Raw genomic sequence first — 13,492 nt, forward strand, 5'->3', positions numbered from 1 at the left:
GCTCAATAGATGGGACCCCTTGTGATTATGATAATTATTCACAGACCTGTCTCAAAAAATCTGGAAATTATTTGCTTTCCTTCAATACTTTTGCACTTAAAGCACATACAAAAGTTTAATGAAGTCACATTTATATGTATGGAATTTGTTTTCCAATTGACATCATTTCATTCAGACATTTCTAGCTCACCATTTCTCTCTCTCTCTAGTTCACGGTTTTATCTTCAACCTCTTTCTATGGGTTTCTTCCTTTTAGTATTTAAGCAGTTTCAAGTTATGAGTTTCTTCCCTTTAATATTTAAGCAGTTTCAAGTTTTTGTCTTACATGTGTGTGTAAGACAAAAAGGGTGATAGCAGAGTAGGACAGCTCCTCAGAGACTTTTTCAGCTACAATGGGAGAGAAACAGGAATACCTAGAGGGGAAGGTGAAGATAAAGAGTGTGTGTGTGTGTGTGTGTGTGTGTGTGTGTGTGTGTTTATAATTTAGAGGTGGGTCAGAGATTTTCCTCACATGCCTGTTTTTTAAAATATTTTTTATTGATTTCAGAGAGGAAGGGAGAGGGAGAGAGAGAGAGACAGAAACATCAATGATGAGAAAGAATCATTAATTGGCTGCCTCCTGCACACACCCTAATGGGGATGAGCCAGCAATCTGGGCAGATGCCCTGACCGGGAATTGAACCATGATCTCCTGGTTCATAGGTCAATACTCAACAACATGTTCAATCGCTGAGCTACACCAGCTGGTCAGGCTCCTATCTGTCTTTCAAATAACACTGACAGTCCTGAGCATGATCCATAAGACCTCGTACAACCTACTGAAGAAATTATAAGCGACCCCACAAATGGATTCTAAAGCTATGGTGTATTCCTTTATAGTCACATTCTCCGAGTTCGTTTAGCAAATCTCATATTGGGGGCTGGCTTGGTGACTTCCAGTTTCGACAATTATAAATAGAATTGTTAAGGACTATCTATCATCTATCTATCTATCTATCTATCTATCTATCTATCTATCTATCATCTATCTATTTTACTGGATTGTTTTCTTCGATTTTTTTTTCCTTAAAATGGTACTATCAACAAAAGGGTATGATTTGTTTTAAAGTTGTTGTTATTCACTGCTTGTTCTCTAAGGGGCTGGGACCAGTGCTGTATGTCATCGACAAGGGTCCCCAGAGCCTGTCTCCTGGGGTTTCACAACATCAAACCTCTCACGTTTAGTAGATTTAAGTGGAATCTTAACACTTTTAAAGTGTGCAATTTTCAGGTGATGACTATGCACATATCCTCATATGAAGCTTATCTGATGTAACACATTCTTATATTTGCAAATTGTTCACTTTTCCCTTTCTTTCTCTTCTGTTTTTATTCAGATTTTAGTTTCCTTCTGACCAAGTCTTTAAAATAATAAAAGCATGCATGGGGTGAGAGGGATCGCTCTCAGACTGGTCAGAAAATTCCCTCTGCTTGTGACAGGTTCAGGATGAAGTCCATGTCTCAGTCCCTTCAGTTTCATCATAAACTCAACAGGGAAAACACCTGTGCAGTCACAGGTCCCAGAGGGGGACCCACGGGCGGCCACTACAGGCCCATTCCTGTCTCGGACTGCTTGGCTTCCTGACTCTGCGTGCTCTCATTTTCCCAGCATGCCATGCAATCCATTTTTGGAGGCTGATTGAATTACAAACCCTTTTATTTAATCCAAAATGCCTTCAGTGACCATAAAAATAAACTAGTCTTTTACTTAGGAACAAATGTTAGAAATTTCGCTGGAAATCTATGTCCTTGACACAGAGACCCTGAGATAAAGGGAGTAGCTTGTGAGAAAAGTTCAATATTATATTTAAGACAAGAATAAATCAGTTAGAAAAGAGACCTATTGAGACAATTACCTTTAGCTGGATTAAAAAACAAAGAAAAACATGTGGTAAGAAAAACAACAGAATAAGCTCATGAGGAAAAAAACATTGTGAAAGAGGTACGTTCTTTACTTAAAAAGTGTTAGTTTTACATGTTCCAGTATCACTCTGTATGAGGGCTCAGTGATTACCACCTTTCACCAATGGGACAAGTGAAGTGCTAAGAAATTAAGAGGCTTTCCTGTAATTGACTTATCTAAGCATTTTTCTAATGTGTGATACACTTTCTGTTTTTTTGTGTTTTTTTCCCTTTGCTCAAAGACACAATAAGAGCAGAAAGAGCCAACTCCAGTGTCTTCAGTCAAGGGTCATGTCTGCTCCAACTCCCACACTGCAGGACTATTACTCCCCTCCGGGATGCGGACCCTCGAAGACTTTGTGAGTCAATTCTGACACAGCCATTCAACCTAACAGGTTGGTCCAAGGAACTATATTTAGATAAGACCAGTATTTTTAGTTTAACCTTGAAAGAAATCTAACTGTATTTAAAGGTCACAAGCAGAGAATGTTACCAAAGACAAAGGTTCTGGTGGGTTGGAAGGGGAGCAATCACTTGCAGCATCACACTCTAGTACACCAAAAGGAATTTTCTTAGTAAATCTCCGCTACAGTTATTGTTCAATTGAATTGAAGGAACTTTGAAAGTATTTTTTATTTTCCTTTTCTTTTTTTAAGCATTGATAGAAAGTCTAGGATGAATTAAAATAACTTGCATTTTTTTCATAAAAATAATGTACCTAAATCCATTCCACCTGAATGTCTTAGAGTTAAATCAATGTTAACTGTCTGTTCCTTCTTATTAAAATGTTTTCTCAAGAGTCTCAAATTGGTCAAATAATGAAATACTCCTTTCAATTCAAATCATCCCAGACCACACCACATGGTATCTAGTAGCTTAAGGACTAGGCACAATTATCCTGTCCATGTGAGGTTTTATAAAATAGAGATTTCCTATGTTTATTCTTCAGCTCTGCAAATGTAACAAATTTATCATCTTGTTCTATCTTCTAATTGGGAGAATATTCCAAAGAGAATATCCCATTTATCTTCACCTTTTGAAATCTCCTGTTTAGAGCTGATATAGTTCCCTGCTTTAGTCTAAGGGTTGAAAATGGAGGACCCTTGTCCTTGAAGTGGATAAGTGCAGTATGTTAAACTGATTAAAAAAGGTAGAGTTCAGTCTGGCTCAGTGGTTGACTGTTGACCTATGAACCAGGAGGTCATGGTTCAATTCCCAGTCAGGGCACATGCCCGGGTTGCTCAATCCCCACTAGGGGGTGTGCAGGAGGAAGCCGTTCAATGATTGTCTCTCATCATTTTTGTTTCTCTCTCTCTCTCCCTCTCCCTTCCTCTCTGAAATCAATGAAAATATACTTTTCAAAAAGTAGAGTTCAGAGAGGCTACCATATGTGGACCTAAGATAAATAGCATTAATATTTCAGGTAATTATAATTCATTGAGTTTCATTATTTCCACTCTACATTTGACAAGAGCTGTATTAGGGATGTTATTTCCATATTCAGAGAGCATAACACTGGGTGAGGCCCAGCAGGAAACATGGCCGGGAGGAAGCCGTAAACATCCATTCATGGGGACAGGGCTACCAGATGCTCCTTGGTCCAGCAGCCCCATGACCAGTGAGATGCTGCCGCTGGGTCTTCTCAGGCAGCAGGAAAGATTCAAGGAAAGAGGACAAAACTGGCTGAAGTGTAAGTTGTACAAGGCGTGTAAGCCGAAGGAGATCAAAGCCTGTACTCGCTGCCTGTAGAGTGGGAAGCTGTACTGTCTACTAGAAGCTCAACAGTTTCAGTGGCTGAAACTGGACGGAACTGTTAGGAGTTGAAGGGAGATTAGGAGCCACAGGGTGGAAATTCCATTTCATGGATGAGGAAAATAAGGGCAAATGAGGTGATGTGATCTCTGCAAGAGCCACGTGGAGAACCCGACCTCAGGACACTTAACTACATGGATGAGAAAGCAGGAAGCCCTTGTGGGAAGTAGTTGTGGCAAATGCTACACCTGAGAAATAAAAAGATTTTTAAAATCTATGCCTTGTCTCTACCTACGCATAATACACGTAGGTGTATAGTGCCTACATGAGAAGGCCTTCTCAGCTCCTTAGCTGTGTCTTCCAAACCCTCTGACAATACTCCTCCCTTCTGTGGTGTTTTCTTGTAGCCCCTGCTGGCAGGTATCACCTTGAAATTCTTCCCATGGCTTTCTGGTTGATACCTTTTTGGTTAATTAAATTACCTGTAGTATAAATTTATCTCTAGTCCCAGCTCAACGTACTGGGCATGATGCTCATGTCTATTATTCCCAGCTCTGGTCTGGCTCTTACCTCACATTTCCAGCTACAGAACAGGCCATGTCTTCCTGGATGCCTTGGCATTTCTTGGCCAGAATGAACTCACTGCTGCTTCCAGACCCGTTGCTGTTTTAGCCAACTACTCTGCACCTGAAGTACTGTTTCTGATCTCATTGACCTGGTTCTGGACTTCAGTGGCTCAGACTACAGCAGTATCATTCTAGCTTTCCTGCTTTAAAAACCTTTCAGTGGTTTCCTATTACCCCCCAAATAAAATCCAAACATCTTAACCTGGGCTTTAAGGTCCTCTTGTGTTGGGTAACAATTCAACCAAGATTTATTGAGTACCAACTGGATGCCATGCACTATGCTAGATGCTGGAGACATGGCAGCTTAATAGGACACAACCCCTGCCCAAACTGAACTTTCCACTATAGGAGAGGCATGTAGCATAGCAAACAATCACATATATCAGTGTGTGTGTGTGTGTGTGTGTGTGTGTGCGCATCTGCATGTGCATTAGAGGCTATGGCAGAATTAGGGAAAGCTCTGGGATAAAAGAGGAAGAGTACCTAACCCAGACCGACCTGGAGAGAGGTGGAGGAAAGGAAGTTTGGAATCAGGGAAGCAGGGATGGAAGAGAAAGCTTTCCTAGAGCAAGTAGCTGAACTTAAAAATATGAAGAGGCAATAAGACCAGTGAGGGAGGGGTAATGAGGATGATGGACAGTGCTTCACACAGAGGATCCAGCTTATGTGGCCTTATCTCTGAACTTCTTCTCCACACAAACTGGTCTACACCTCCTCCTTAGCCTTTCCTTACCTCCCTTTCCCCCCCCCCCACCCCGTGAACCTTCCAAAGTCCATCTCCATTGTCATACCCTTGAGCTTCATCTGATCATCCAGCTAGAAATCACCTCTCCTAACCTTCAACTCCCTTAGCCTGAACTTCTGTACCAGTGGCACAGGACTATTCAGGGAACATTCATGCAATGAATTTCTCCTGCCCCCACCCAACTGTGTCTATAACACCTCATGTCCGAACTAGTGAATCCGCCTTAGCTGGCCTTCCTGTCTCCTGCCTTTTCCATTCATCAGGTGGGCTTTCTCACTGTCACCCAAATATATTAATCTAATGCTGCTCTAATTGCCCAGAATGTTCTCCTTCTCCCCTGGCCACTCAATTCCACCCACACTTCATGTGAAACAACTCCATTCATGCTTTTAGGAGACCCATCCTACCATATGCTCTCCCTTCTCCAGCATCCTTTGCCTTTAGGTTCAATGCAATCCTGCCTATCTACCTGGACAGCGGGATGCTGTCTGTCTTCCATATGGCCCATGCCAGCAAAGATCTGACAATATAACAAGGAACTACCGACAGGCTTTGCACATCTTTGCCTCCAGCTTTCAACAGAGATAACCTAGTTTCATCAGTAAAGTTGAGAGGTCACTGGAGAGAAAAATAAATCAGCAACAAAAAGGAGCACCTGAGATAGGATGAGGGCGGAAACTGCAAAGGCTCAGGAAGGAAAGCTCGCCCGAGGTCTAAGTCAAATCAAGTCAAAACACATCACTGTGTTTTCCTTTGTCTTATGTAAATGGTTTCTCCGGAACATGACAGAGTTAGAGTGCTTTTCCTCCAGGTAGGTAGCTTTGGCTCTTTAAGCATAATATCGGAGTTTCCTCTGGAACAGAGGAGGGAAGTATTTCTGCATTCAATGAAAAGAGACTACTTAGGTTTCTTTTAAGTTAGTTTTATTTATATGGCTGTTTTATAGTTTTCTTATTCTGAAACCAAAAATCCATGATAAAAATCAGTGATTTGTGACAAAGTATTTCAGGTATGTTTGTGTCCCTTATAAAACCTTAAAAAATGATTCGTTTTTCCAAGATATAAGCCTTCGAGTTTCAATACCACATATACTTCTGGGAGACACTTCCCCTTTGACATTTTCTTGTATAAACAATCTGTTGAAATTGGAAAAAGCAGGGGAGATCCTGTTCTCTGTCCTTATCTCACCCCCTGGTATGGGGGACATTTCCTCATGACGGTTAGTGTATTAACTGCTGGCAGACCTCCAGGAGTAAATAAGGGTTGAACAGAGCTGGAGACTATGCCAAGACCTTACGCAGAATCTTTGCCCTTGGTCAAGGACAGAAGGGTCTCTGCCAGACAAGTTAAGTCAAGGAGACTCAATAGAAGGATGGCCTGTTGGTACCTGAATAACAAGCCCTCAAGAGGCATAAACCCGAGACCGAAGCTCTCCTTTGACATATGGAGTTCCCAAATAGCTACCTTCTACATATCTATCATATTGAAGACATGAAATTAGAAAGTATATTTGAAGTCTTATCTACATCATTAACATACTTTGCAGGTACAAACACCCCTTACTGAACAAAATCTTCCTCTGTGGTCTTAGGAGCCCTCATTTGGACAAATCTTCCTAGTTAGATGAGCCTAACCAGGAAACTTCCAGTTGTATTGTTCAGGATTTCTACAGGCTGCCAGAGGCATTACTTCAAAAAATTCAGGACATCATCTGAGGCCCCTGAGTTCATTTCTAAACTTGCCTTGGCTAGTAGGATCTCTACCTTGCCCATTCCTTATCTCCTGTTCTCTCATTTTTTCTTGACTTCCTAGTCTAGCTATCTCAGCAGGGATCCTTCCCCTTACTCAAGCCTGTATTTGTTGTTAACTGAGCAGTTCACAACCTACACTTGCTCTCAAGCACCTCTCTTAAGTCTTCAGACTCAGGAGTAAGGTGGAGAGAAAGAGCTGGGATGCATTTTCTTCCTTATGTGGTGGCAAACTAGATCCCTTAAAATCCAGTGACTGTCAGTCCCAACTGGGTTACTTCTCTGAACCTTAAAAGTTTCCCCTTGATCTGAAAGCTCTTCCTCTTCTCCCCTCATACTGGCATATGTCAGCAGGATCTTTCCTCCACTAAGTTGGGCCACTGTCCTTGCGCCCATGGTGACCTACAGCAGAGATTTTTGGGGGCAGGATGAGCAGTGGTAAAGACCGACCACTGATCAACAGATTTGCCAAGCTGAGCACGTGTCCAGAGTCCAGACTCTCACCTGAATGAGGAGATCGATAGCGAAAGTCCTCTTTGGTCAGCAGCAGGAGAGCTTTGCCATTCATTTCAAACGTGTTGCTGTCAATTGGCCTTAAAGAAAACTCATTTTCAGCCCACTTGAGCCACTGGGCTACGTCATCCCTGCTCCAGTAAACTGGCTGCAAGCCTGTTGGAGAGAGAGCAAGGCAGAAAGAAAGAGACAGAAAAAAAAAGGGTCTTGTCAGTTAGACAGCTGGACTAAAGGGGAGAGATTGCTGAATGGTTAACAACATTAGGTCCCCATGTCTGAAGAGCCCTCATGTTCAACTCTGAATCCCAGGTTAAAACCCAAGCTTCATAAGTGCCAAAGTGTGATATCAAATGAACTTTATATGTAGAGGCAAATTGAACAAAACATCCTTTTTTTTTTGTCTTTAAGGGACCATTGGTCTTAGAGCCCCACCCTTCCTTGCCCTACTCCAGGGTCTGTCTGGATTCCAGGATTGCCAGGAAGGTGCAGCTCTATGGTGGCCTGAGGTACTCAGGGGGGCTCAGAGTCATGACCCATGCCAACACACTTCGAAGGGGACCTTAAAATCAGAGCTGATCTGATTGCGACCCTGCGTCCTTTTGAAGTGGGAATGTTCCAGAGCTGAGCTTGACCTCCCAGAGCTGCCAAATAATGAAGTGTTCCCTAAAATTTCTTCCTGGAAGAGTATTTGCTCAGCCTCTGGGAAACCATCAGGCCAGCCTCTGGGGATGAGAGGGCAAGGTAAGGAGAAAAGGTCTTTTGCCTTTTTAGTCTACTTGCTGTGCTTAGAACTTCCTGGGGTGGGGGGTGGAGAGGGAGAGCTACTTGGACTCGGAGTAGGACCAGAAGTGGGTCAAAGGGAGGGCTGCAACTCAGAGCCTATCTCTGTCAGGAAGCCTGACTGGGAATCTACCTTTTAATTTTATTTTGCTGTTGTGAGAAATCTTTGACATCACTTAAGTGGTTTAGAATAGTGGTTCTCAAAGCATGATCTGGGGACCCCTCAGGGTTCCCAAAACCTTTTCAGGGGTCTATGAAGTAAAAACTCATTTCATAACAATATTAAGAGGTTATTTGCCTTTTTCACTCTCATTCTTTCATGAATGTACAGTGGAATTTTCTAGAGGCTACACAAGTTGTGGAATTGCAACAGAGATGAGAATCCAGCCATCTCCAATGAGGATGGACATTAAAGAGACTTGCAAAAATGTGAAACAATGCCACTCTTCTCACTAGTTTATTTTGTTTTGGAAAATCCTATCTAATAAAAGAGAAATATGGTAATTGGCATACGACCGCTACCCTTCCCATTGGCTAATCAGCGAGATATGCAAATTAACTGCCAGCCAAGATGGCGCCCGGCAGCCAGGCAGCTTGAAACTAACATGAGGCTTGCTTGCTTCAGTGACGGAGGACTGCAACGTTCCCCGCCTGCCTTGCCGGCCTCTGAGCCTGCAGTTTCAAACATTGTAACAAATATAGAAGCTAAACAAAACCCCAGAAACCAGCTTTCAGCCGGCTGGGATCTCAGACCTGGAGTTGATACAGAGTTTCGATTGTAGAACCGAAACAAACCAGATACCTGCTTTCAGGAGCGGAGGCCCAAGAGCTGGAGCCTCAGAGCTAAAGCTGGCCCAGAATAAGAAAAGAAAAAAAAGAAAAAAAGGAGCAGTTGGGAGCTTTAGTCCCAGCCTGAAAACAGCCCTCAGCCCCTCACCCAGACTGGCCAGGCACCCCAGTGGGGACCCCCACCCTGAAGGGTGTGTGAACAGCTGCAAACAGCCATCATCCCCTCATCCAGGCTGGCCAGGCACCCCAGTGGGGACCCCCACCCTGATCCAGGACACCCTTCAGGGCAAACCAGCCAGCCCCACCCATGCAACAGGCCTCTATTCTATATAGTAAAAGGGTAATATGCCTCCCAGCACCAGGATCAGCGGAGCTGCAAGGCCTCCCGGCACTGGGATCAGCGTGACAGGGGTCAGAGCCCAAACCCCCTGATCGCCCTGCGGTTCTGTGTGTGACAGGGGGCGGGGCCACATCCTCCCTGCTCTGTTCGTGACAGGTGAAGGGGCCCCAACCCCCTGATCGGCCCTGCTCTGTGCCTGATAGGGGGGAGCTCCCCAACCCCCTGATCACCCTGCGGCTGTGTGTGTGACAGGGTGCAGCGCCCCAACCCCCTCACCCCATGGGCCCTTCGCTGTGTGTGACAGGGTAGAGCCATAACCTCCCCAACGGCCCTGCCCTGAGTGTGACAGTGGCGGCGCCCCAACCCCCTGATCGGCCCTGCTCTGTGGGTGATAGAGGGTGGCGCCCCAACCCCCCCTCCCCCCACGGGCCCTGCTCTGTGTGTGATGAGGTAGAGCCATAACCTCCCCATCGGCCCTGCCCTGAGTGTGACAGTGGCAGCGTCCCAACCCCCTGATCGGGCCTGCTCTGTGGGTGATAGAGGGCGGCGCCCCAACCCCCTGATCCGCCCTGCTCTGTGTGTGACAGGGGGCGGTGCGCCAACTCACCTATCGGCCCTACTCTGTGAGTGATAGGGGAGAGCTTCCCAACCCCCTGATGGGCCCTGCTCTGTGCGTGACAGGGGGGAGCTTCCCAACCCCCTGATCAGCCCTGCTCTGTGCATGACAGGGGGTGGCACCACAACCTCCCCATCGACTCTGCCTTGAGTGTGATGGGGGGCGGTGCCCCAACCTCCCAATCGGCCCTACCCTGAGCGTGACTGAGGGTGGAATCACAACCTCCCGATCGCCCTGCTCTGTGCATGACAGGGGGCGGTGCCCCAACTCCCCAATCGGCCCTGCTCTGAGCCCGACCAGGGGCTGCACCTAGGGATTGGGCCTGCCCTCTGCCACCCGGAAAGAGGCCTAAGCCAGCAGGTTGTTATCTCGGGAGGGGTCCCAGACTGTGAGAGGGCACAGGCCGGGCTGAGGGACCCCCCACCCCCCGAGTGCACAAATTTTTGTGCACCGGGCCTCTAGTATATTTATAAATAGATATTTACGTTAATATATACTTAGCTTATTATTTTTTAGTAAGGTTACAAATATTTTTAAAATTCTCAGTTTTAATTTCCAATCTGGTAACTATAGATAGCTAAAACCCATATGAGCAAAGCTTTTGAGGTCTTCAATAATTTTTAAGATTTGAAAGGGGTCCTGAGACCAAGATCGTTGAGAACAGATGGGTTAGAAACAGCTAGATGCTCAACAGAGCTTCATTCTCTAAAATTGTACTGTGTAAATAATTCTATACAACGGAATCAGTGAATCAGTGTTTGCTAAGAAGAACCTCAGTCTCTCTACGCAGTTACCTAAACTTGCTAAGGAGACTCCATGAGTGTGCTATAAGAGTGTCCCTCAGTTTGATCCTGAAAGAATCATCTTTCAACCTTAAATAAGGCAAGACAAAGACCTGTCTGGTCTACTTGATGGGCTGCTCAGCATCCCCGGGGAACGAAGAGCTCGAATCCCCTGGAGAAGGTCCAAAGCCTGTAGGCATGACTTTGGCTCTGTCTTCCAGGCAGCTCCTTTGCAAAGTCTAGTTTTGAAGAATGGTAGCTTACTTGAACTTTGTGGAAGTACCTTCAAAACTGGTCCACTGTGTAGGGCATCAATAAAAAACTACAAGCATTGGAATAATAGAGATGAGCACCTAGATGGGGTTGTTGAGTTGTTCTGTTTTTAAGTTGTATAATTTTTTTACATAGAAAGAAACAAGTGGCATTATAAAATAATAATGTGTAGTATGTTACTGCTTTATGATCTTTAGAATAAAATGGCCGCTAAAGAATTCAAGGTTCTGCTTTAAGACTCTTAACTGGGCCAAGAAGCAATGCCTATTAAAAATGGTCATTGGATACAGGGGGTGCCCCAACCGTTTCCAATGACCTTGAAAAGATGAATCTGGAATCATGGTGAGGTGGGAGTGTGAGGATGGCTCAGCAAAATTTCAACTGTTGAACTGGTACAAAACCTTAAAGTTTACTTCCTATTATTTTCCATGGTGTCAGTCATCTTCGAACAAGAACAGCATAATGGTTTGTCATTAGGGACTTTTCCCTTCCTCTCCTTCACACAAGGCCAGCCGTGAGGGGACAATTGTCAAGCGTGGCCTAAGAAAGCGCCTGGGGTGAGAGGGCCACAGAGCCAGGAAAAAGGACAGGGGAGCTTATTAGAAGCGCAAGTGCCAAAGCAAATACAGAACTGAATCCCACTCGGGAGGGGAAATGAGAGTAAAATGCTGAAGTTTCTACAGAGGATACACGGAAACGCAGGAGGGCGGGTGAGAAGGGGGTGGGGGATGCAAGTAGTAATTTGAGGTTCTTTATATTCTATGGAAGAAAATAGTCATGAGTAATCTTTTCCCTAAATACAAGAAGAGGCACACACTCCAAACAGCCCTGCCGGTTAAGAACAACAGTTTCTCTTTTCACTTCCCATTAGTCTCTCCCACAGCCCAGCACTGCCGCAAGCAGAGCCACCAGGCGGAAACCCCCTCACCAGGGACCTAAGTGAACGCTCTGAGCTTGTGAGCAACAGGAACCCAGTGAGTTACAGTGGGTCCAGGGAATGCAATGGAATCCGAGAAGGTTTCCAAAGGTGACCCGGACAGAGCAGGCTACCTGCTTGAGGCCACTCAATAGATTTACCAGAGTCACTACTCTTCCTTCCATCAGCATAAAGAGATGGCAGACACATTCAGTGAGCTGGAAAGAGGCTTGATAGACTTGGGTGTTCAAAGTCAAGCTTCACTGCCATTGCCTTTTTGGTTCAATAGAATAAAAAGGTTGTGACCTCAGGATGTGCTTTGCAATTTTAACTGAGGACAAACAACCCCCATTTACTCAAACCTAGGGCCCCAAGGCCTGGGTGTTACAGCGTTTAATGGAATACAGCCCTGGATCCAGAGGAAACTCTGGTCTAATCAGGGTCATTTCACTGAATTTATCTAGCACTTCTAACACTATTGTAAGGAGTTTATAAATATTAGTTCATTTAATTGCATGCTCACAGCAACCCTATGAGACACTGTTTCAGATTAGGGAACTGAGGCCCAGTGCCTTTAAGGTATTTGTCCACGGTCATATGGCCATGGTAACAAGAGGAGTTGAGGTTCAAACCCAGGCAGTCTGGTTTCAGTCTGTGCTCATATCCATTATGCTGACCCATGCATTTCCCATCCAGATTTAGATGGATTTTCAAGACTATTAGGAATTCAGACAAGACTGAGTGAATTGAATCCTCCCCACCCAAGACTTTGATCTTTGGAGGCTTTCTCAAGTTATCAATGGACTAAAACAAGGGCAAAAATATCTGTAGATCCCTGAAGAAATCCTAAGAAAAGGGTAATATGCAAATTAACTGTCACTCTGTCACAAAGATGGAGGCACCCATAGCCACAAGATGGGAGCGCCCAGGCCTCTCAGCCCCGCCGGAGTCCCCCAGTCCTGGCGGGGTGGGGGGTGGTGGCGGTGGGGTTGGGTGGCCGCTGAGAGCGTGCAGCGTGAGCGGCCTGGCAGAACGCTTGCTTCGTCACCGCAGCAACAAGGCAAGCATTCCACCCTGGCCGCAGAGGGCCTCTGGGCAGTGGGCACGGAGCAGCCTGGGGGTCGGGGGGAAATGCTTGTGTTGTCACCCCAGCGACCAGGCAAGCGTTCCATGCCCAGCTGCGGATGGGCCTCTGGGCAGCGAAGAGCCTGTGGGCAGAGGGCGCGGAGCGGCCAGGCCCCGCAGAGAGCTACTGGTGCATGTATTCGTGTGCAGGGCTACTAGTAGATTTATAAGTGGGAAAAGGAAGAAGGAGGAGGTGGAACCCCGCTTTGAACACAGCCAGGAACACAGCGCTGCCTTCCCCAGCTGCTCGCTCACAGGCACTCACTGCTCACAGGCACCAGTCCTGAGTCTTCACATGGCTCACAGAAGCCACATGGGCAAGATGAGGGAGGTATACCTAACACAGAACTTGTTTGACAGTTATCTCTTGCAACTTTAACTCAAAAAAGTTGAAAAACATAGTTTTTAATGATCATTGGTCAAAAGAAAAAGAGAAAGAGCATCTGTAGATCCCTGAAGAAGTAGATTTATAAGTGGGAAAAGGAAGAAGGTGGAGGTGGAATGCTGCTTCTATATTATGCTATTCCCTGTGCATATATAACAAGC

The 13,492-nt window shown here is 45.4% G+C and overlaps 1 protein-coding gene across 4 annotated transcripts in view; it reads right to left on the bottom strand.

The window, feature by feature from the left end:
* Positions 1-13,492, bottom strand: part of ETV6 (ETS variant transcription factor 6) — a 226,632-nt gene that overhangs the window by 47,621 nt on the left and 165,519 nt on the right. For 3 of the 4 annotated variants that reach the window (XM_036300818.1, XM_036300815.1, XM_036300816.1), the window contains one exon: positions 7,317-7,481. The exons of the other annotated variant lie outside the window; for it this stretch is intronic. In XM_036300818.1, coding sequence (XP_036156711.1) covers positions 7,317-7,380 — 64 coding nt within the window. In that variant the 5' untranslated portion in view covers positions 7,381-7,481. The remainder of the gene's footprint in view (positions 1-7,316; positions 7,482-13,492) is intronic. 4 annotated transcript variants of the gene reach the window in all.

Source organism: Myotis myotis, unplaced genomic scaffold (assembly GCF_014108235.1).
Source record: "Myotis myotis isolate mMyoMyo1 unplaced genomic scaffold, mMyoMyo1.p scaffold_m19_p_3, whole genome shotgun sequence".
Taxonomy (NCBI): Eukaryota; Metazoa; Chordata; class Mammalia; order Chiroptera; family Vespertilionidae; genus Myotis; species Myotis myotis.